The 25,768-nt window shown below is 40.6% G+C and overlaps 1 protein-coding gene across 1 annotated transcript; it reads right to left on the bottom strand.

The window, feature by feature from the left end:
* Positions 1–1,727: 1,727 nt before the first annotated feature.
* Positions 1,728–25,080, bottom strand: LOC111951657 (brorin). Its single transcript, XM_023969870.1, has 4 exons — positions 24,767–25,080; positions 14,964–15,727; positions 13,168–13,297; positions 1,728–2,615 (listed from the first exon to the last, which is right to left on the bottom strand). The coding sequence occupies exons 2-4, from the start codon at positions 15,645–15,647 to the stop codon at positions 2,464–2,466; spliced, it is 966 nt and encodes a 321-aa protein (XP_023825638.1). The 5' UTR covers positions 15,648–15,727; positions 24,767–25,080; the 3' UTR covers positions 1,728–2,463.
* Positions 25,081–25,768: the final 688 nt, after the last annotated feature.

Raw genomic sequence — 25,768 nt, 5'->3', positions numbered from 1 at the left:
ATCTCAGGACACAAAATGAATGGCAATAGGAAAAAGAAAAAGAATAACTGACGAGCTACAGTAATCCTTTAAGTGGACCACAAAAAAAATATGAAATACTTAGAATGCTTAATAAGTGCCAACAAACAACAAATATGTAAAGATAACTTTATTCCATTACTCAACAATATGAAAGCAGATCTAATTAAATTGAATAATCTTCCCATAAATCTTACAGGTAGAATAAACCTCTTTAGAATGGCATGGCTGCCAAAGTTTTTGTATATATTTTCGCTAACACCGAAGACATTCTTTTAAAAAGTATACCCGGTCATAACAGACTTTATATGGGCATATAAAATTCATAGAATAAAAAGGAAAGTTTTACATCTTCCTATGTCTGAGGGTGGTTTTACCCTTCCAGACCCGGAATTGTATCAACTCGCTACACAAGGCTTTAACTTACGACATATGGTTAAATGCACTAAAGAGGAACAATGGGTTCATATATAAACTGCACATGCTCATCCCCAGAATCTTTCCACGTGTCTATTTACAAAGGATAAAGCTAAGAACATTAACAACTTCATAGTTAAGAACACTATAACAATATGGAAGACATTGAAACGTATTCTACAAGAACCAAATATCACGCCCTAAAAACACAACCTTATGGAAAAATCCTTGGATAGCTTTTCAGAATTCACAGATAAATTGGTCCACATGGAAAACGTAAATATAAAGGCATAGCAACTGAAAATTACTTGGTAACAGAAAATACATTTATTTCCATGACAGAATTAAAAAGTAATTTTAGACTAACCAATGGAGACACTTTCGAATACATACTTAAAAGGTACATATCACAAAATATATTTTGGACATCAGAGCAACCTTGAGGGAATCCTATTTCAGTCAGAAGAGGATGTTCATATGATAGGGAAGATATACAAAACCTTGCAGAGAGCATATCCAACTGACAAAATCTTAGAAAATAATGTAAACTATTGGAACCAAGACTTAAAAATAACTGATGTTGGCACAAGAAGGATGGAAAGTTGGAGCAAAACTAACAGAATTACAGTTAACAAAAATGTGTGCTTAATCCAGTATAAAATAATATATAGAATTTATTATACAAGAAAATAAATTAGCAAATTCTACAACACAACGGCAGATTCATGTCTTAAGTGTAAAACTAATAACGACTCAATAATCTCAATTCTGGGAATGCTATAAAGTTCAGAAGTTGTGGGCGGAACTAGAAAGTTGTTTGTCAGAAAAATGACAATGTAAACTTACTTTTAATCCATCTGTCTGCATATTTCAAGACATGGTGTAGTGAGATACCCAATGGACTGGAGGATTCTCTTCTCATCGCTCATCTTGAAAAAACAAACTAATAACGTGGAAATCAATCAATCCGCCATCATTAACATAATGGCAAAATCCAAATATTTATTATTGAAATATTGGAATAGCATGGGCGACCGAGAAAAATAAATTGGTACAATTTAAGGCCAAGTGGCAAACAATAATGCAGGCACTAGGGATGGGGGTGTGAGCATGTGGGTCTGGGCAGATGAGAGGTAGTCATCATTTGTGTGTGTCTGTAAGTTGTTGTTCGTATGTATAAGTTTGTATCTGGAGTTGGGGGAAAAAATGTTACAATTGAAAAAATATATATATATTATACTTTTTTAATGTATTTGGTTCAAGAAATTGATTGATATTATCATACAAGCACCTACAGCGCACAGGTTGCTGTTTATTTTAAACATGAATACATAATACAAAGAGAACCGCTTACAAAAAGCACATAAAATCAAAACACATTGAAATTGCAAAACACATATAACCAAATCACAAAACAGTCATGTCATTTCTTACATTTCTTCACTAAGTTATTTTCAAAATTACGTACAATTTTCAAATTGAAACCTTACAAGTTTTACCCATTGTTTTACTTCAGGTGGTGCATCGTGTAAGAATGACACCCCCTGTCAGTAGGCTATGGTTTCTACCTCCATGAAACACAGACAGTAAGGATTCTATACATTCCATTATGTTTATTTGACCTCTAACCCCAARACATTGCAGTTTAATAAAATGCAGTGGCTATAAAAAATATGTTTTGGCTAGTTTTTRTCCATAAATAATTCAGTACATAGATAAATAGATATTCTGTATATGGATTCAAACTCTTCATATAAAGCTTGATTTAATAATACATGTGATTGTAAATGCAGAAATCATACGGTCTGGGGGATGACCCTGATGTCTGGTATAGACTGGGTGAAGGCTGCGTTCAGTTAGCCAGGTTAAACTAGACTGAACGCTGCACTCAACATTTGTTTGCGCTCACCAGCGTTCAGTCTGGTTTAATCAGGCTAGCGTTGAGTTGCGTGCTGGCTGACATGGACACGGCGGGAGCACCTATGGCCCCATAGCCCCTGCCCCCATACCCACTGTCAGGGCCAGTCTCTAGCTCACCTGGCAATCGTTCTTGCTGCAGGTAGCCTGATGCTCGATCTGCCACGTGCCCACTTCATAGGTGCAGTAGCAGATTGTACACTCATCAATCTTCACCTCGCGCCCAGCTGGGATCACTTGTGTGTCTGCATAACAGTTTGGCCCTGGCAAAAGAAGAATCAAGGTAAKTGTTAAAGTGGTGTCAGACAATCTCAATGATCTTGTATACAGTCAATCCAAGAGCTGGTCTACCCTGAAAAATAGCTTAGTGGGATTGTGGATGGAGTGGATGTGCTGGCTAAAGCCGTCYGCATGCTTTGGTTCGGCTGGCGCCTAGCCAAACTCGGCTGGGCAAACCGAACAAGTGTGCTCGCATACTCCCTTAAAATATCTTTGTTGAAAAATGAGAAAAAAAGCTTCAGTAGTACTGTTTGTCCATCTTGAGATCCCGTAGACAGTATACGCGTCCTCAAAATAGTAATAGATAACTCAATAAATATTTCATTAATTTTGACGTTTTTGCTGAGCAGATCTTAMTTGCGCAATTTTACATGTAACTAAGCTGTTTGGTGCAGTATTTCTCAGGTGAAWWWWWWTWTCATGAAAACAAGTTGTCTCTCGTTGAATGACACAAACACTTCATTGAAGAATCGCTACTGTTGCTGAATGTTGCTTGCCTCACTGAAAAAATGTATGAACAACCAAAAAAAAAACTTGCTGAAGACCAAAACGAACAAAAACGTCAKCAAATGTCGTCATAATACAGAGTWCCAGTCAAAAGTTTGGACACACCTACTCATTCAAGGGTTTTTCTTTATTTTGACTATTTTATACATTGTAGAATAATATTGAAGACATCAAAACTATCGCTACTGTTTAACAATCACGCCAATACAAATCGGTAAGAACACTGGACAGTTGAGATGCCGACACCCAGCTGTGTTAGAATTCCACCCACTCCAACAACAGTCCCACTGAGCTGTTTTTCATGGTGCRGAACCCCTGAACAGGTGGTAAAAGGGAAGACATGCCCAAATTCATTACCCTTCATTGYATTGTCTCTCTGATGAAAAATWATGTTACTAATGCACATATGATCAAAACCATTTCAACATCATGTTTAAATCAGACATACAACTTTGTAAAACATCAGTATTCAATTAATAAATGCAGTTGCACTGAAATGTAAAATCTCGGTTCATCAATTTTTAGTTACATGTAACCTACATTATAACCTACTTAGCTCTGMTTCCCAGTYTGAAACGMTGGCCATTGTCTCAAGAAGCTCCATTTTTCTTCCACAACTGGCTCAAAATATATTCACATAAATCATCCCTTATCGTTCAAGCAGCACGGACCCAAATACCCATTCCTGGAGCTGCAGCCACAACATGACATACAGCTGCAGGCAATGGTTTCTCCTTAAAAAAAAAACATGAGCTCGAGCAACACTATTCTGGTATTAAGATGCTGCTCCCACTGATAASTTGTGCGTCTTTCAGCTGAAGCAAAGGAATCTTCACTGGACAGAAGCACCGAGGAGAGGCCTGCCGGCGCATCAATCTATAGTGAACAGTTTGCTGGGGCTGTCAAAATGGGAGCACTCGCACATTTATAACTCTAGATGAAGACTGAAGAAACCCTCCCTGAATAACAACTCACCACATGTCCCGTCTTCTGTCGCAATTGAGTCATTAATAACATTAAGCAAAATATTTCCTCGAGGATAGTCTTAWCAAAATGATTGAGACAAACTGGTAAATAATGTGTGACGTGTGATGCTCTAAAGAGGTATACCTCYCCCCAATACAAACCAGGAGAAATGTTGCTATGGAGCCAAGACTTGAGCGACAGACAGCCTGTCATCCATTTGTGYACAGAATGATTAGCATGWCACTCAATCCTACTAATGTATGCACCCATTATGTGCCTCTCTGCTGTGCTTACTCATTGCTGTCCCCCTTTCTTTCTGCTTATCACACGAACGCCCATCTTTTAGTCGCCACGGCTTCATTAACACAACATCTCTCTTCTCTCTGACAATAGAAKGTGTTTTGATCCGATAACATTAAAATGGGCCTCAACAGAGCATTATCCACCGTTAATAACCTCAAGCATCAGACTATATCAGWAAACACAAATGGACAGTCCAAYATGTGATCGTGTAATAGGTACTGAAAACTGAGCAGGTGGGCTGAATGTGAAAGAAACAGCCATTAGCACCTGTGGCTCAACGCTACTGGTGATAGACGAGAGATATAAATAAATCAGGGACACATCCTTATACTGTACACATCCTTAATGCTCCACTTTACTGGCTCTGAGAGTTGAGGTAAGGGAAATAGTAGAATAGTGAGAAATCACTTCCCGTAATGTAGTTCTTTAGTACGTATGCATTATGAATGCAGCAAAATGCCTTGGCTTTGTGGAAATGGTCATCGAAATTGTTTGGGTGTGAAGAAGCCTTCAGAGCAGTGATTTTCTATGCTGTGAATCATTTACTTCCCAACATGTTGCACTAGAATGAGTGTGCCGTCTTGAATATGTGCTGCCACATTATTCTGTGCCAGGTTTTACAGTGCCAGGTTTTACCTTCTGTGACGCAGCACACCTTCTATGTTAGGTTTTAGTGTTTATCTAGTAGTAGAGCATTTTCCATTCATGTTTATCTCACAAGCTGTCATTGTCTGTGTTTCCATGGCTTTCTTATCCCAATCCATTATATCATCAGACACAGTAAAACAAATAAGCTAAAGCAAAGGCGCCTGAAATAAACCTACAAAATATTTCCATCGTAATAGTCTTGCAAATAGTCTAATAGAGTCTGCGGGGAGCATTATTGAAATCAAAAGAGCAAAATGTTGCACGGTTGAATGGTTATGGACATCTGAGCTTTTGCATTTAATGAGTAGGAGTAATAGCATCGAGAATGGAAACCATTGCTTTCCTTCATAATCAAGGGCGGTCGAGAGCTGCTTCGAAWGTGGGAAATCAATGCAGTCTAATATCCCCACCACCATATATGTCTCCCACCCCTGCCATTTTGAAAGTGCTCTTAAATATATTTTCACAGCATCTCCAAACCTCTTCAATGAATATTTTTACCAATACCTCCCTCATTTTAAATGAGAGAGTTGCTGTTCCCCCTAGCGACCAGGCTTCTTCCTCTTGTGTTTTGCCGTTTGAAAGGGTTTTGGCTACGGTTTCGACTGTTTATTACAACCTCCTCAGATGAGTGTCGACCCCAATGTCTGAGCCTTTGAGAGCACCACTTGTTTCCTTAAGTGTTGCCAAGGCAATGGTCTGCACGAGCAAAACTCCAGAAGGAGGGGCTACCAGTACCACCACTGAGGCATTGAGGACAGAGGGATTTAGAGTCAGTAAAGTCAACTACTGGATTCTTGGAAGCAGCAGGAAACTTACAGAAGGGATGCTGAATTTCCTTAGCATACTTTTAATCCATTGTGTAGACTGGTATAATTGAATTTGTGGACAAAACATGTGCATGGAATTTTTAGAAGTATTGAGAAAGGTTGTCTTTGTCTTTCCTCCACAATTCAATTGACTGCACCTGTGCATGCATTCTGCCATCTGTATTTTACTTGTTATGTGAAACCAAATATGATGTGATGATTGTATCTTCATGATAGATTACCCTGGTTCAATGAACAGGTAAAAACCTAATGTGAACCTGTTTGAATCTCACAAAGTTGCAATYCCACAGATGTTCTTTGATATTCATGAACAACTGCCTGGGTTGATGCTAGCGATATCTCTCACTTTCATCTGTACCCCTGGGTCTTCCTCAAGTGTCTCTTTGCGTACAGCGTGAGCAACACACCTGAGACACGTTGCTCTCGCTGACGATCACAAATGATTTTGCATGCCTGAAAAGGACAAAATMATGTCTCTGCATAATAGATGAAGTTATCAAACTTCTCAACACGTAGGTTTTTTACAATGTTAATACAATGCCTACTATCATAATTCATTARAGTAATGTAATGTATGTGAAAATGAGATAAAAGAATGACAGCCTTACTGCTATGACTTGTTAATTGGCCAACTTCTATTTCTCAGATGTTCTTCTTAAAACATAATTTATATTGAAGTAAGSACATCTACTGTAATCTACTGACCCAAGTACAAGGTATTTTCCACAATTAGACAATCTTTTTTTGTGAGTCTCCCATCCTGTCTGCGACATGATGGCCATTAGCAATGAGAGGTGCTTTGATGTCATACTTCAGATGCATGGAGCGCTCAGGAGGTTGCAACAGCTGTTTCCCCCTTAGACAACATCTGTATGTGGGCCTGGCACTCCTACGATACYGTGAAAAACTTAAGAGACTACCTGAGTCAAACTTATTGGAGAARGGGTAAGCTGTTTAAGTTTGGTAGAGCTATAATCAACATTGAAGTGGACAGGGACATAAAGAACACTGTAAGCAAAACTCATAGCAAAAGTTGTGTTGTCTACCTACACGTTAACATACAAGGACACATAATGTAAGAAATGTGAATGAGGTGGCAAACCACTGGGCACACACTGTTTAAACAAAGTTGTTTCTCTCTCCTCCTTGTTCACTTGACTTTAAAGGAAATAATTGGTATAAGAATTAGGGTGGAAACTCCCTCTAGCCAATTCCTCCACCAATCCAATGCTTTGAGNGTGGAAACTCCCTCTAGCCAATTCCTCCACCAATCCAATGCTTTGAGCTCTGTGGGAAGTAGTCAATGAGTGTACACTTTAGAAGAAAGGAGATCATTATTGGGACGCACCACAGTTTTTTTTTTGCATAGTCCCTTAAAGCAGCTGGTTGCGCAACATTAACAGAGACGTATGAGAAAAAGGTTAACTTCTCAGCTTGATTCAGATATAAGTGGCCTTTACAAGGGCTGACAATTGCCCTCTTACAGACTCCAGAAAACGAGTAACATTTATTTTTGTTACAAGACCGTGTAAATGTAGCCTAGACTATGAAACACAATGAAACAATGAAGACACCTAAACCCATGTTGAGACCCATGTAAAAAATCTACTGACCCAAGTACTTCTCAATGGTGTCACACCCTGATCTGTTTCACCTGTGTGCTTGTCTCCACCCCCTCCAGGTGTCGCCCATCTTCCCCATTATCCCTTGTGCATTTATACCTGTGTTCTCTGTTTGTCTGTTACCAGTTCGTTTTGTTCTTTCGTTTTGTTCTTTCATACCTACCAGCATTTTTCCCTGCTCTTGCCTGTTTTCCTGCTCCTGTTTCTAGTCCTTCCCGGGTTTTGACCGTTCTGCCTGCCCTGACCCTGAGACTGCCTGCCATTCTGGACCATTTATACCTTCTCTGGATTATTGACCCCTGCCTGCCTTGACKTGTTGATTGCCTGCCCCTGTTGTCAGGAATAAACTTTTGTTTCTTCAACGCTGTCTGCATCTGGGTCTTACCTCCAACGTGATAAATGGAGCCATGACAAAATGTGTGTTATGTACAGTCAAGTACCACTTTACATTTTTACAGTGCTACTCTAAAACGGGGGGAAATTGAAATGTGGTAATCTTATGGTAATAGAGGGACTTATGGTWCCCGCAGTGTTAGACTTAAAACYAATCATCCAGCGATCATACACTGTTTACCASGGGGCAGGGCTACCGATGTTAAGGCTAATCTGAAGATGGTGCTGGCTAAAGCTAAAACTGGCGAGTGTAGAGAGTATAGAGATATTGTTATCCACGTCGGCACCAACGATGTTAGGATGAAACAGTCAGAGGTCACCAAGCGCAACATAGCTTCAGCGTGTAAATCAGCTAGAAAGATGTGTCGGCATCGAGTAATTGTCTCTGGCCCCCTCCCAGTTAGGGGGAGTGATGAGCTCTACAGCAGTCTCACAACTCAATTGCTGGTTGAAAACTGTTTTCTGCCCCTCCCAAAAGATAGAATTTGTAGAAAATTGGCCCTCTTTCTGGGACTCACCCACAAACAGGACCAAGCCTGACCTGCTGAGGAGTGACGGACTCCATCCTAGCTGGAGGGGTGCTCTCATCTTATCTACCAACATAGACATGGCTCTAACTCCTCTAGCTCCACAATGAAATAGGGTGCAGGCCAGGCAGCCAGCTTAGTGGAGTCTGCCACTAGCACAGTCAGTGTAGTCAGCTCAGCTATCCCCATTGAGACCGTGTCTGTGCCTCGACCTAGGTTGGGCAAAACTAAACATGGCGGTGTTCGCCTTAGCAATCTACATAGGAATAAGACTCCTCATTCCTGCCATTATTGAAAGAGATGTATGAAACTCACATCTCAAAATAGGGCTACTTAATGTTAGATCCCTCACTTCAAAGGCAGTTATAGTCAATGAACTAATCACTGATCATAATCTGTGTGGATTGGCCTGACTGAAACATGGCTTAAGCCTGATGAATTTACTGTGTTAAATGAGACCTACACTCCTGGTTACACTAGTGACCATATCCCCCGTGCATCCGCAAAGGCGGAGTGTTTGCTAACATTTACGATAGCAAATTTCAATTTACAAAAAAAAAGACGTTTTCGTCTTTTGAGCTTCTAGTCATGAAATCTATGCAGCCTACTCAATCACTTTTTATAGCTACTGTTTACAGGCTCCTGGGCCATATACAGCGTTCTTTCACTGAGTTCCCTGAATTCTATCGGACCTTGTAGTCATAGCAGATAATATTCAAATTTGGTGATTTTAATATTCACATGGAAAGTCCACAGACCCACTCCAAAAGCTTTCGAGCATCATCGGAATCAGTGGGTTTTGTTCCAACATGTCTCTGGACTACTCACTGTCACAGTCATACTCTGGACCTAGTTTTGTCCCATGGAATAAATGTTGGATCTTAATGTTTTCCTTTATAATCCGGACTATCGACCACCATTTTATTACATTTGCAATCGCAACAAATAATCTGCTCAGACCCCAACCAAGGCAGCATCAAATTCTCGTGCATAAATTATTAATTCTCAGACAACACAAGAATTTATTGATGCCCTTCCAGACTCCTCTGCCTACCCAAGGACGTCAGAGGACAAAAAGCAGTTAACACCTAACTGAGGAACTCAATTTAACCTTGCGCAATACCCTAGATGAGTTGCACCCTAAAAACAAAAACATTTGTCATAAGAAACTAGCTCCCGGTATACAGAAAATACCGCAGCTCTGAAGCAAGCTTCCAGAAAATTGGAACGGAAAATGGCGCACACCAAACTGGAAGTCTTCCGACTAGCTTGGAAAGACAGTACCGTGCAGGATCGAAGAGCCCTACTGCTGCTCGATCTACCTATTTTTCCAACTTAATTGAGGAAATAAGAACAATCCGAAATGTATTTTTGATACTGTCGCAAAGCTAACTAAAAAGCAGCATTTCCCAAGTGAGGATGGCTCACTTCAGCAGTAATAATTCATGAACTTCTTTGAGGAAAAGCAATGATCATATGAAAGCAATTACGGACTCCTCTTTAAATCTGCTTATTCCTCCAGCTCAGTTGTCTGAGTCTGCACAACTCTGCCAGGACCTAGGATCAAGAGAGACACTCAAGTGTTTCAGTACTATATCTCTTGACACAATGATGAAAATAATCATGGCCTCTAACCTTCAAGCTGCATACTGGACCCTATTCCAACTAAACTACTAGAAAGAGCTGCTTCCTGTGCTTGGCTCCTATGTTGAACATAATAAACGGCTCTCTATCCACCGGATGTGTACCAAACTCACTAAAAGTAGCAGTAATAAAGCCTCTCTTGAAAAGCCAACCACCAGAAAATATCAAAAACTATCGGCCTATATCGAATCTTCATTCTCTCAAAAAAATGAAAAAAGCTGTGCGCAGCGACTCACTGCCTTCCTGAAGAAAACAATGTATACAAATGCTTCAGTCTGGTTTTAGACCATCATAGCAACTTTTTACTTTTAAACTCGGACAAAACAGAGATGCTTGTTCTAGGTCCAAGAAACAAAGAGATATTCTGTTGAATTGACAATTAATCGTGATTGGTTGTAAAGTCATCTCAAATAAAAAATGTGAAGAACCTCGGCGTACTCTGGACCCTGATTCTCTTTTGACGAACATATCAAGACTGTTTTCAAGGACAGCTTTTTTCCATCTATGTAACATTGCAAAAATCGAAAACTTTCTGTCCAAAAATGATGCAGAAAAATTAATCCATGCTTTTGTTACTTCTTGGTCAGACTACTGCAATGCTCTACCTTCCGGCTACCCGGATAAGCACTAAATAAACTTCAGTTAGTGCTAAATACGGCTGCTAGAATCCTGACAAACCAAAAATTGATCAATATTACTCCAGTGCTAGCCTCCTACACTGGCTCTGTTAAGGCAAGGGTGATTTCAAAGTTTACTGCTAACCTACAAAGCATTACATGGCTTGCTCCTACCTATCTTTCCGATTTGGTCCTGCCGTACATACTACACGTACGCTACGTGTCACAAGACGCAGGCCTCCTAATTGTCCAGAATTTCTAAGCAAACAGCTGGGCAGGCTTTCTCCTATTGAGGCTCCTTTTTATGGAATGGTGCCTAACTCATGTGAGAGACGCAGACTCGGTCTCAGCTTTAGTCTTTACTGAAGGACATCTCTTCAGTGGGTCATATGATTGAGTGTAGTCTGGCCCAGAGATGTGAAGAGAACGGAAAGGCTCTGAGGCAACGAACCGCCCTTGCTGTCTCTGCCTGGCCGGTTCCCCTCCTCCACTGGGATTCTCTGCCTCTAACCTATTACAGGGCTACACTGGTTTACTGGTGCTCTTTCATGCCGTCCTAGGAGGGTGCGCTCACTGGTGGGGGTTGAGTCACTGCAGTGATCTTCCTGTCCGGGTTGGCGCCCCCCGTGGGTGTTGCCGTGGCGGAGACTTTGTGGCTATACTCGGCTTGTCTCAGGATGGTAATGTGGTGGTTGAAGATATCCTCTAGTGGTGTGGGGGCTGTGCTTTGGCAAAGTGGGTGGGGTTAATTCTTCTGTTTGGCCCTGTCGGGGTATATCGGATGGGGCACAGTGTCTCCTGACGCCTCCTGTCTCAGCCTCCAGTATTTTTGCTGCAGATAGTTTATGTGTCGGGGGCTAGGTCAGTTTTTATATCTGGAGTACTTCTCCTTGTCTATTCGGTGTCCTGTGTATTTTAAGTATGCTCTCTCTTTCTCTTTCTTTCTTTTCTCTCTCGAGGAACCTGAGCCCTAGGACCATTGCCTTCGACACTGGCTGATGACTCCTTGCTGGTCCCCAGTCCACCTGGCCGTGCTGCTGCTCCAGTTTCAAACTGTTCTGCCTGTGGCTATGGAACCCTGACCTGTTCACCGGACGTGCTTACCTGTCCCAGACCTGCTGTTTCAACTCTCTAGAGCAGCAGGAGCGGTAGAGATACTTTAATGATCGGCTATGAAAACCAACTGACATTTACTCCTTGAGGTGCTGACTTGCTGCACCCTCGACAACTACTGTGATTATTATTATTTGACCATGTTGGTCATTTATGAACATTTGAACATCTGGCCATGTGTTGTTATCAATCCTCCAACCTGGCACAGCCAGAAGAGGACTGGCCACCCCTCATAGCCTGGTTCCTCTCTAGGTTTCTTCCTAGGTTTTGGCCTTTCTAGGGAGTTTTTCCTAGCCACRGTGCTTCTACACCTGCATTGCTTGCTGTTGGGGTTTTAGGCTGGGTTTCTGTACAGCACTTTGAGATATCAGCTGATGTAAGAAGGGCTATATAAATACATTTGATTTGATTTGACTGAAGCTGGCCTTAATTAATTTTAAAACCACAACACTACAAAGCTCTTATTGCCTGAATGYGCGCATAGATTTGTTTGGATCTTTGATATACATGGACACCACATACAGTATGCCATATTTCTCCAAGTGCAGGTATTCCTAAACATCTCTAGAGAAAGAGAGAGCACTACTGCTGAAGAGACAGGATGCACATGTATGCAAAAATAGCTATTGAAAAAATATCACTATCAATTAAATGTATTTAAGAAAACAATACAGTACTAATATTAAATGGTGGTATTTCACAAGTGAAGATGATAAAGGTATTACTTTCTGTTGGTATCAGTTTTTGTGTGTTTGCAGCAATAGATATTTCATTTCATGTTGATTGCYTTTCCCTTGTTTGTGGTACAGCATCGCTTTAGGAGGCCGAGATATGTTCGAGATACATATCACCAGTCATCATTATTTTTGCTGAACGAGGCAACGTTGCTGACATTGCCATGTTGCGTTAGAGTCACGCCATGAAAAACAAGGGGACACAACCTAGGACATGCTGTCTAAAATCATCTGAAGCAACTTCAGATAATCCACAGTGAGCCAGAGAAGCACTCCTATAAAACAGTGCAATGCTTTCAAATCAGAAGGTTCTCACCCTAACCCAGGATTCCCAAACCTTGATTCGCCTTTTATTCACACCAGRATATTGTGGCAACTTACCAGGAGCATCTGTTCACATTAGAAACAAATAGGTCTGGGTAATAAAGAGGCATTCCCACTATCATATGAATTAATAGCACTGCAACAAACTATGATGAGGCATGGTTTTTTCTGGGCAATCATGTATGATTTCGCAAAGACACACACTCAAATTCAAATGGTAAATGAAATGGCTCAGTGCTGCATGTGTGCATGCTGTGTGTTCCGTATTACGGAYACGTAAGTGTTTTGAGACAAGCTTGATCACTCACCGGTCTTACAGATGGGGCAGCACTGATCAGGCTCATACTCTGGATCCACACACTCTGTTTGAGGGCATGCTGACACAGAGCACAACACCTCTCCACTCCCCTCACAGCGACACTTCTCACACGGAGACACCTGGGGGCAGAGGGAGAAAGACTATTTGTACATCTCTTTCATGTAAGCACTCACTCACTCACTCGCTCACAGACACACTCACACACACACACCAGACACACACACACATGTCTGGCCCGCTAGCCAACACAATGACATTGAACATCGAAGAGTCAGCCACAAAGCTTAGAACACAGGAAGTCCCAATCTTACAGAACTTCATTGGAAATAAATACTTTATTTGAAGGAGAGGAGAAATGAACTTCAGTGCGCAATCAACCGAAAATGGGGAAATCAATGTGCTGATTGTGTGCTCAGTGGGTAACAGATAGAAGCTTCCAAGTGTATTGCTTTGTGAACAAGAGAGAACAGTTTGTTTGTTTAATGGAGCTTTCCATTTCTGAAAGTATTGGAGAAAAACAGGTCCGACAGACTGTCTGATGCAGCTTCTGTCGACACTACGCCTTCAACCAMGTCACCCCCCTCGACTGGAGATGTTACCGCTGTAGGTTTTAGTCTGYCGGCACCCGTGGCCATGTGAGCCTTTCCTTTTAATCAGAGACCATAGGTTAATCCTAACAGCATGGATCAAGTTGATTGCAGAGCGTCTCGTGCTTTGGCCTGGCACTCCACTGTGAAAAACGGCAAGAGAGACGCCACTTACTGTACCACCGCAGAACACAGCAATCAACCAGAAGGCTCTGCCTGTTGCTTTGTTTCAAATCCCATAGGCAGGCATCCACAGAGGATAGTGCTATTTACTCTAGTGGAAGTCGGTATCTCTCTCTCTTTCTCTTTTCTTTCTCTGATCTCTGTCTGTCTCTCTCTCCCCGCAGACTTCTCCCAGGAGAGTAACAAGCTGTGCCTCTCAATACAGAGCTGCTTGTATCACTCTGCGTTAGCAGAAATAAATCCCCATATTAGACCTAACCTCTTGGTGTGACCCTCCAGTGCTAGCACAAAGGGACGCATTATACAGCCACATATAATACATTTTTGATCAAATATAGAATAGAAAGCTGATGGTATAGTAAATCAAGAGATAAGACCTTTTGAGGTCTCCTGAGCTTGGCTTGAAATAGATAACTCCACAAAAACTAGCGAGTGTATCAAGATAAGAATATCAAGGGGGGYAAAAAACACTCTTAAGCTTAAACAGTACTATTCAATTCAGCAGAGCCAAGTKAAATTCAAGCTTTGTGTGAATCAAATAAATGCAGACTTTTAAATGTGCTTGGCTGCTTTTTTGCTTGCTGCACTGGTATAGCGCTCACGATGAACCCAGCATACAACTGGCATGCTATCAACAGTTTCCCTGATGAAGGTCTACTGAGACTGAAACGTTCGTAACAAGATACATTCAATCTGTGGCGCATGTAGATCGCCAGTGTTCTGGAGCTTCTTTTKAATTCAGAGGTTGATCTCGTGAAGCACAGCCTGTCGAAGAAACCCTTTTTAAGACACTGAAATGAAACCGCACCGTGAAATATGCTGCCMAAGGATTGGTGTGTCAACATCACATGGGTTGTATTCATGTAGCCAAACGTTTCGCAATGGATAACAAACACAAACGTTTCTTATTGGACACGTTGAGGCAATCCCTTCCCTTTTTTGGCTTGTTGGCTTTTTTTGGGTTCCTAGAGAATACGACCCTGTAAATCTTTAAAGACCTKATTTCCAGACTCACCTTAAATTCTTGTAGCGTTGTGTAGACTTTTCCCCTGAACTCACAGTAGTTCTTCTTCTCCTTGCACTCTGGACAGCACTGGCTGGTGTCCACCCGGACGCAGCGAGGGTGAACTTTGGGACATTCAGGCTTGGCACACAGGGGTCCCTCGTCCGTGCAGAGGCAAGGGCACGTGGAGGGCCCCGGAGTAAATTTCTCCCCGATGGCAAACACAAAGCCACTCTCATCAATGCAGCCCTTCCCCCTGTAATCTGGATATGCGTACTCGTCGATAGCGTCAAGAGAGAGGTTTGTTTCACTTGTGGGGCCCTCGTCTACCCGACTCAGGCCCCCCTCTTGCTCTTCCCACAACTCCTGTGATGATGCCTTCCCACCCTTGGATCCACCACGTTTCTGGGAYCTGGAGTTCGTCCTGGATTTGTTGACAGACGTTCTATTGCTGACCCCTCTGTTAGCCTCCAGGCCCATGAAGCTGATCTCCTTCAGCTGTTGTTGGGTGCTGTAACTGAGCGCCCCCTCCGAGGCCTGCTGCTTGTCATACTTGTCCTCTCTGGCCTGGGTCAGGACGCGCTCAAAGCGTTCCCGGCTCACCAACAAGTCTGCCACGGGATTACACTGAGTACTGGTCATGAGAAACCACATAACAAACAGGACTTCCGCTGTCATGGCAACAGAGTGCAGCATCTCTCCCCACCACCTGCAAGGTGGGATGACACCTTGGCTTCACATAACACACTTCACATCTCCGGTGTGAGCCAGTCCATCTGGAAAAAGAGAATGAAACCAGAATTAATTATTTGACAGGATTGTCACATTTAGTATAGACATTGATATTGTCTCCTAGCCTGGTCCAAAATCAGTTGGATAGATGCGGTGAAGAGGTCAATGGAACGCAGACCGTGGGGGATAGAAGAAGGATGCCAGATGACGCACATTTCAATAAATCTGATCTAACAAAGTGAATATGAACATGTATTGGAGTTGACATCCATACAGCATTATACTCTGATGTTTACCTTAACATAGTGTGAAATACACATATAAATAATAGACTAAAGCTGTGTTCAAATACTCATACTAACCATACTAACCGTACTATTTGTGACGTGAATTAAGTATATAGTATGCTTATTGGTCATAGTATGGATATAGTTAATATGCCAAAAGGTCCCAGATGTCGCACTAAATTCTCCAATATATAAAGCATACATGCAGAGGACACTATTTCTGTACTTTAGGGCCCATAATGCAATTCTTCAGGAAATGGGCGTGGCTTCACATCGTTTTCAGATTTGAAGAAAATMGCGAAAAATATACAGCCGAAGTACGAGAGCGGATACAAATGAATTGCTTTAACCTATTATGACAAATGTTAAGAAAATGTTGATCAATGTAATAAAGTAATGACTTTTCAAATAAGTTACCTTACACATTCTGTTGGCTGACAATTTGTTAGCTACGCTGTCCTTACGAACCACATACCGGTATGTTAGCTAGCTACCTAACGTTAGTTGGCTACTTATACATCAAACTTACCAGTATATTAACTACAGGCTATCTAACTAACTACTCAAAGCTTATTAAAATGAACTACTAGTATATAATATGTAGTATATACTCACTAAATATGTAGTATACGGTATGTTAGTATGGGTATTCGAACCAAGCTTAAATGTAGGCTAATTTTGCAGGGGGGCAATAAGAAGATTCAGGATCTTTCCCCCATGCGTATACATGGCATTTACATTGTTTTGGTCGAGTTCCATCGACCTCTTTATGCATCTAGAACCAACTCCTCCGGTCGTTGTCATAGCCAAACATAGGAGATGGCTATACAGCATAAACAGATATGACTAATTGTCTCCATGTTAGCCCCAATAATGGTAAGAATTCAGATTTTTTTTATTGCAATGTCTGATCCTATCAAAGAAACACCTCACATGACAAAGAAAAACCCTATTTCCTTGGACTGTATTGATTTGGCCTGTGTCAGGAAATCAATAGGTTTTCTTACATTAACGCTTCCTTGCATCAAATACATCCAGCAGAGATAGACTGAGGAGAAAATGGCTAAAAAAAATTACTTGAATCTAACACTCTCACTCCCAACTCAGAACAAAGGAAAAATAATCAATGGATACCAGTTCAAATAAATCTGAGAACTGTATACAGGGAGAAATTGATTATCTTCAGGAAGAATGAATTTACTGTAGCTTGAAGAAATTACCAGACCAACTTAGATCAGTGAACAGTGTTATACAGAACAATGAAATGAAGTGTGTCTTTATACAGTATATTCTATAACTTTGGCTCCTGTTTTGTGCAGTGGTCTCAACCTCCAGGCAGGGCCACCAAACTGCGACTTACGGATCTGATGTACCCCGCTGGCCAGGAGTTTGAGACCACTAATGTAAAGGGAATAAAAATGAAGCCTTTGGATTCATTATTTATATTTGTCAAACAATGGCCATATCTACCAAATGCAGTAATCATAATCTACCAAGTTCAGTAATCAAACAATGGTTGAGTCATGACAYTGTTCGGTTGTCATAACAGACACCAACTGTCATGACTATTTGCRGTTTTACATTTTCTATGACATTATCATGACACCACCACCCTAGGTAAGTACAGTGCCTTCACAAAGTATTCATACCCTTTTACTTATTATTTTGTTATGTTACAGCCTGAATTCAAAATGGATTCAATATTTTAAAAYTTCAATAATCTACACCTAATATCCCATAATGACAAAGTGAAATAATCTATTCAGAAATGTTTGCTAATTTATTGAATATATTATTTACATAAATATTCACACTCCTGAGTCAATACTTTGTAGAAGCACCTTTGGCAGCGATTACAGCTGTGAGTCTTTCTGGGTAATACTCTAAGAACTTTCCACACAGGGACTGTGCAACATTTGCCCATTATTATTTTCTAAATTCTTTAAGCCCTATAAATTGGTAGTTGATCATTGCTAGACAACCATTTACAGGTCTTGCCATAGATTTTCAAATAGATTGAAGTCAAAACTGTAACTCAGCCACTCAGGAAGATTCACTATCTTCTCGGTAAGCAACTCCAGTGTAGATTTGGCCTTTTGTTTTAGGTTATTGTCCTGCTGAAAGGTGATATCATCTCCCAGTGTCTGGTGGAAATCAGACTGAACCAAGTTTTTCTCTAGGATTTTGCCTGTGCTTAGCACCATTACATTTATTTTTTATCCTGAAATACTCCCCAGTACGTAACAATTACAAGCATACTCATAACATGATGCAGCCACCACTAAGCTTGAAAATATGGAGTGCTACTCATTAATGTGTTGTATTGGATTTMCCCCAAACATAACACTTTGTATTCAGGACAAAAAGTGAATTGCTTTGCCACATTTTTTGCAGTATTACTTTAATGCCTGTCGTGGAAAATTGCAAGATTATATTATAATGCTTGTATTGCATTATAATGGTTGTTTTTTTCGACAGAATAGAATATTCTGTTAACTATTGTGTGTGTGTGTTCTACTGAGGATGGGCCTCTATGAGATAACACTGACAGAGGAGATTTACGATGTCTTTGGGTGATAAAACCTAAAGAGCATTCCAGAGAACATGAGCTAATGGTTCTGTTCTATMCCGTACCAGGGAGAGACGGTTCCAGTTTGGAGTAGGAGGYCCKGACACTGGTTTTTACAGTGAAAACTGTTGACACAGCAGTAACTGTCTGATATGTTTTATAGATATCTTTCATACAAATCTTCACCTTTGTGAACTGTTCCTAAGATCTGTGGCTCGTCATGTAGGTTGTATCTTGGCTATAAAAGATCTTTGTACTTTTCTGTTGGTACTTTTCAATGGTTCATTAGAGATAGCGCATCATTGAAAGTCAAAAAGGCTATTGCAAAGCTCTTATTATTAAAGATGTAGTTTAAGTATAACTSWSWSMMGTGTGWYYWMTMTYWKWCTCRRCWRTTGGTAAAGCAGAAATATGCCACCACATYCCTTGTCGCAAACAGGATGCATGTTTCTGAATATTTTTTATTKTGTACAGGCGTCCTTCTTTTCACTCTGTCAGTTAGGTTAGTATTGTGGAGCAACTAAAATGTTGTTGATCCATCCTCAGTTTTCTCCTYTCACAGCKATTTAACTCTGCAACTGTTTTAAACTCACCARTGGCCTCATGGTGAAATTTCTGAGTGGTTTCTTACTGAGTTAGGAAGGATGTCTGTATCTTTSTAGTGACTGGGTGTATTGATACACCATCCAACGTGTAATTAATAACTTCACCATGCTCAAATGGATATTCAATGTCTGTTTTTTTCATTTGTACCCATCTACCAATATGTGCCCTTTGCAAGTCATTGGAACACCATGGTCTTTGTAGTTGAATCTGTGTTTGTAATTCACTGCTCGACTGAGGGACCTAACAGATAATTATATATGTGGGGTAAAGAGAGGAAGTAGTCCTTCAAAAATRATGTTAATCAATATTATTGCACACAGAGTGAGTCCACGCAACTTATTAAGCAATTTCTTACTCCTGAATGTATTTAGCCTTGCCATAACAAAGGGGTTGAATACTTATTGACTTTAAACATTTCAGCATTTCCTTTTTTAATTKATTTGTTAACATTTTCACAAACATAATTCCACTTTGACATTATGGGGTATTGGGGAAAAAGTCAAGGCGAGTGAGTACTTCCAGCTTGTGCGAGATGGAACAGCCCATAGACACAGGAGCCAATCTCCTGTTTCTGCAGTATTCAAGCACACCTCCTAGACAGGACGTTAGTCTATCACAGGTCCTTACCGCCATCGGGTCCCATTTTTATAGTCCTTGGTATGACTCATCCAGGGATCTAWCTCCCAACCTTCCAATATCAGGGTGGACACTCTATCCACAATGCCACAGAGTTGGTCCTAGGTAAGTAGGACGGACGTCAATTACTGCATTGAGTTGATGAGGTCATGTCGATGACACCCCGTATGCAATGTCTTGTGACAGAGACGAAGAAACGTTTTGTTTCATTACTAATCAATCTATTTGATTCACCGAACTATCATATTATGCTATTTATTTTTTGAGATGTAATGCCTTCCTGTGTTTTGTTTCGACACTGCAGTGGAATGGATGTGTCTATCTTTGTGTAAAAAGGTGAGATTTCGCTGTATTGACTTTGACCTAACAATGAGCCGTAGACATGTAGCGGGACCCATTTAAAAAGAGTCCATGCAGTATTGATTAAAATGTCAACTCCACTGGCACTGAATTAGCTTTCAACAGAGTAGCTGCAACTACCGTTTCCTAATTAGGATTCTCATGAAAGAATAGAAGCCGTATAAATACTTTAAGCTTTCCCTGAGCAAGTCAGTCTTTTAAAAAATGCTGTATGGTAATATAAAGGGAACAAGAAACATATGTTATCAGTAACAACATAAAAAATGTCATTTCTTAGGATATACCACACTAATAAATGGATGGGCCTGTCCTGGCACCTCAGGGAAGTATATAGTGAGATAAGGGCTGTGGTGAATTCAAATTCAATTCCAAACATAAATTGAAAGTCACTTCATGTGTAGGCTCAACACCACAGCCCTAGACATCCAGCCTTTGGACGTGGTTACTTCAAAATCTGCATTTAAAACAATGATAATTTTGCAATGCCCGAAAACTATTCCAATCTATTCACAGAACATACTTGAATTGAAAARGAGTGGTGTGGTATGCTAGTGGCGTTTGGTATTTGTGAGGTGATTCTGTTCTGTTAAATTGTTGTGTATGAGCCAAGAGGCAAAATCCAAGAAGCAAGGCTGAGACTGGGCTCTGAGAGGTGGCAGAACAGGGTGCATACCGATAGTGCCGCAGCAGACAGAGCCAGTGGTTCATTAGTGAAAGAACATAATTTGGCTCTATTTGCCGTAACCTAAAAGCTGCTAGTGCCTGGCTGTGACAGTCCCACTGCTACTGCTGTTGCCTGCTAGCTGTCCTCTTTCCCTCCTACTAGACTCTGCATTGTCCTCAGGCTAACCATCAACCATCATCTTCTTGGTTCATAGTGGCTCTAGTCAGCTMTATGTTCATCTTTCTTTTTCTCATATTGTTTTTCTCTTATTGCCTTTTATCTGCTAGTGCATGTGGAAGTATATTGCATATGTGGAAATAATCCCAATGATTATCTAACAGTGGTAATTAGTTATTTCTGTATAACACAGTACAACAATAGTGGTTGTATGAGCGCAGAATGAATGGTTTATTGATCCCTGTCTGGCTGACAGAAGACTTTCAATGTTTCCAGTGACATTTAAAGGTGTACTGCTCTACTGGTTTAGAATCAATGAACAGGTTTTGTGTTTTGAGGAGAGCAGGTTTAGGCTAGTTGTTACTGTTGACATAGTTGTAATTCAGTCGAGGTTCAGTCGAGGTTGTCTTCACATCTCAAAATGCCTATCTGACTGAACAATGCAATGTCTGACTGAACAATGCAATGTCTCAGCAACATTTAATCGGGGGCTCGGCAAAATTTCACCTGGCTATGCTATTTAAGAGTGTGAAACTGCCAGGTTCAATAACATTTAACGAGCCACTGAAATTGTGACATATGTTATATTATAGTCTTATTCATCAAGGAAGGCTACATCAAAACTTAACGAGACTACCGGTCAAAAGTTTTAGAACACCTACTCATTCAAGGGTTTTTCTTTATTTTTACTATTTTCTACATTGTAGAATAATAGCGACATCAAATCTATGAAATAACACATATGGAATCATGTAGTAACCAAAAAAGTGTTAAACAAATCAACATTTATTTTATAGTTGAGATTCTTCAAATAGCCACCCTTTGCCTTGATGAAAGCTTTGCACAGTCTTGGCATTCRCTCAACCAGCTTCATGAGGTAGTCACCTGGAATGCATTTCAATTAACAGGTGTGCCTTCTTAAAAGTTCATTTGTGGAATTTCTTTCCTTCTTAATGCGTTTGAGCCAGTCAGTTGTGTTGTGACAAGGTAGTGGGGATGGTATACAGAAGATAGCCCTATTTGATAAAAGACCAAGTCCATATTATGGCAAGAACAGCTGAAATAAGCAAAAAGGAAACYACAGTCCATCGTTACTTTAACACATGAAGGTCAGTCAATACTGAACATTTCAAGAACTTTGAACGTTTCTTCAAGAGCAGTCGCAAAAACCATCAAGCGCTATGATGAAACTGGTTCTCATGAGGACCGCCACAGGAATGGGAGACCCAGAGTTACCTCTGCTGCAGAGGATAAATTCATTAGAGTTACCAGCCTCAGAAATTACAGCCCAAATAAATGCTTCACAGAGTTCAAGTAACAGACACATCTCAACATCAACTGTCCAGAGGAGACTGGGGGTGCTTTGCTGGTGACACTGTCTCTGATTTATTTAGAATTCAAGGCACACTTTAACCAGCATGGCTACCACAGCCTTCTGCAGCAATATGCCATCCCATCTAGTTTGGGCTTAGCGGGACTATCATTTGTTTTTCAACAGGACAATGACCCAACACACCTTCAGGCTGCGTAAGGGCTATTTTACCAAGGAGAGGGATGGAGTGCTGCATCAGTTGACCTGGCCTCCACAATCCCCCGACCTCAACCACATTAAGATGGTTTGGGATGAGTTGGACCACAGAGTGAAGGAAAAGCAGCCAACACGTGCTCAGCATATGTGGGATCTCCTTCAAGACTGTTGGAAAAGCATTCCAGGTGAAGCTGGTTGAGAGAATGCCAAGAGTGTTCAAAGCTGTCATCAAGGCAAAGGGTGGTTATTTGAAGAATTTCAAATTTAAAACATATTTTGATTTGTTTAACACTTGTTTGTTTTTTTACATGATTCCATATGTGTTATTTCATAGTTTTGATGTCTTCACTATCATTCTACAATGTAGAAAATAGTAAAAATAAAGAAAAACCCTTGAATGAGTAGGTGTTCTAAAACTTCTGACCGATGGTGTCTAATAAAATGCCAGTTTTACATTGAGTGAAGACTGTATAGTTGTTGCTTATAGACTAATGTATACTATTTTAATTGGACTGGTTTGGCAAGGGCTGGCCAATACAAATGATTTAGATTTAAAGGACGACTGCTCAAATGAGCACTTTTGGAGACCTGATCTTTCTCATCCTTCCTTCCTTCTTTGTTGAGAGCCTAGGGTTGTTCCATGGCTGATTGCTCTAATGCTCTTGTGGGTCCAACTTGTGGGTCCAACTTGTGGGTCCAACACATCTATGAAGGGTCAATCTCTTATTCTTGAGTGGAGTTCTCACTTCATGCCAAAATCTTCTGGGGGAAATCAGCGAATAATGACCACAATCGTTTATTCATGATTATCATCTCTACGCTATGCTGTTCAGCCTCCTTTGTTAGGGAGGGTCTGCTAAATGATCAAATGTAGTCTTATGCAAATGACAAATTGTAGTGGGGTCTGCCCTTAACTCCCAGGTTGGATATCACCAGCAGTTTATAACAGACCATAGCTGGGAAGAGAATATCTGGCTGAAGCATTTCCTATTTTATGGCTCCTTACACAGTCATGTACAACAACACARTTGATGTACAACAACACATTTGCACCAATGGTTGTGATACAATTTATATTTTTGTGATACAACAGAGAGCTTGACTGCAACAAAAAATATATATGTATATATATCCACAATGCTTGTGAATTTATTTTTGTGCAGAAAAACTGTCAACTGTATCACAGTCGTATCAGTTGTACAATTTGAGCGTGTACAGGGCCATTGACTCAGCAACTGTGTGCTAGAGGTCAACTATCACATCAGCAATGAAACCCCATTCACACGACTAATCTCAAYACCAGTTCAACTCCCACACTGGGCTTACACTGGTTGAATCAACGTTGTTTCCAGACGTCGCACCAATGTGGAATAGACTTTGAATCGATGTCTATGCCCAGTGGGCCATCATGTAGTCGACAACCAAAATCCCCCAATTAAAGCTAAGCTGCTGTTAAAGGGAAAGGCAGTGTTCTCTTAAGGCTTATACTAAACTCTATTACAACTATAACACAGACACACAATTTTTCAGAACGGATTGTTTGAGAGATATTTACTAAGCACACTGACCTATCAGRTGTTAATGAGCATATGAGGTTTCTATGGTTCATACCTTTCAATATGACTTGATGACAAATGATGCATGTGATAGGAGAATACAATGTTTTATATTGCAATTGCTTATTTCCAGAAGTGCATTTGCAGTATGATCAAATAGATTGTGCTTAGTCTTAACATCCCCACCTCAACATGTWTATTCAGTTTCCAGCACCTGTTACAGCGCTATAGCCTCCCATTAAATGCACTTCAGAGATTGCCAGATATCTCAAAAAAAGGAGGCACGATRGTTATTTCGCAGCGAATTCACATTGTTGTCCAATTCAACATATAATAAAACCTTCCACTATTCTGATTATAGCGGCATACACATTTAGTTTATTCGARTGGTCGTCAGATTAGAGCGCAACAGCCTTTGAATGGTTTTATTATGTTATTAGTACCTCACCGGTTTCCAATCTGTCCAGATATGCATGCACATTTAATGTGCATTTACTACCTTTAAATCCATTCTGTATACTATAGATGTCAGGGGCGTGATGCTGTGAATCATCCGATATTTACGCAACTATCTCCTATTGAACAAAGTCAATTGGTGTGAATGAAGCCACATTATTTCATATTGGATTCATTGGTGGGGTATACACCTGCATAAATTGCGAACCAATTGAAAGTGGCAGATAATATAAATGCGTATTACCTGTAAGCTTCTGAGTGTGTCCTTTATCCGTTGGCTGACGGTTAGGTTGAGGTAGAAGTCGAAGCTTTTTTATTGCAGGCTATAAGCTGCCCYCGGTAACAACATATCACTATAGAGGCAGAGAAACGGTCGTATACAAGCCTACAACAAACCAATAATACAAATACTATTGCAAACACTGATCTTGTAGCTTAGTTCCCAATAAGGATGCTTGATTYTCTAGATGTGMCTTGCACAACTTACGGTCTTCCTTTCTACGTACAGTATAACAGCTGTTCTGTCGTTCGTTCGATACACTGTGAGACGAGTGTGGCGCCAATGCTCTCCCTGAGCTACATTGGCACTTTTTTGGTATGGGTGACCAAAAAAACATTAGGGTCCTTACGTCACATAGTCATGGGGTCAATGAAATAGGAGCGTGGACTTGACCACTAGAAGGGCTATGTATGGCTTCTTTATGGAGAATTAAACAAATAAAGCATGAGTGGACTCTGTGAAGACCCTCGGGTTAACTAACCAACCAAGATATTGTTTTTAGTAGGTTATCCTGTTCTTTGAGGGTCCTTCATGTAATGTTTCACCACAGTCATTTCATTTGGCTGATATGAGAAAAAGCATTGTGAACTGAGACTGTGCCCAGACAGATCAAAGCTCAAGTCAAAGAACACGCACGCGCACACACACACACACACACACACACACCTCTCATACACTTTAGGACCCCATACCTTTTTACCACAATAAAAAATAATATAATTCATAACACTTTTCAGTACCATAATTAAGCTATTTGGTCAATGTCTTACTCGATGCTCACTCTCGGAAAATCTAGGAAATGATCAGAGTATGGTGCATATATGTCACAGAGTGACACTGCAGAGTGATTAAGCTCTTCAAATCTTTTTCATTCCCAACACTGTGGGTACTACATTAATATAATTGATTATTTAGAGTCATTCCATGCCCCTTTACTTTCCCCTGTGACAGGGCCAGAAGGGAAAT

The sequence above is a fragment of the Salvelinus sp. IW2-2015 genome, linkage group LG25 (assembly GCF_002910315.2).
Source record: "Salvelinus sp. IW2-2015 linkage group LG25, ASM291031v2, whole genome shotgun sequence".
Lineage (NCBI taxonomy): Eukaryota > Metazoa > Chordata > Actinopteri > Salmoniformes > Salmonidae > Salvelinus > Salvelinus sp. IW2-2015.
Note: the sequence above shows the minus strand (reverse complement) of the source record. Positions and strands in the feature narration are given on the sequence as shown.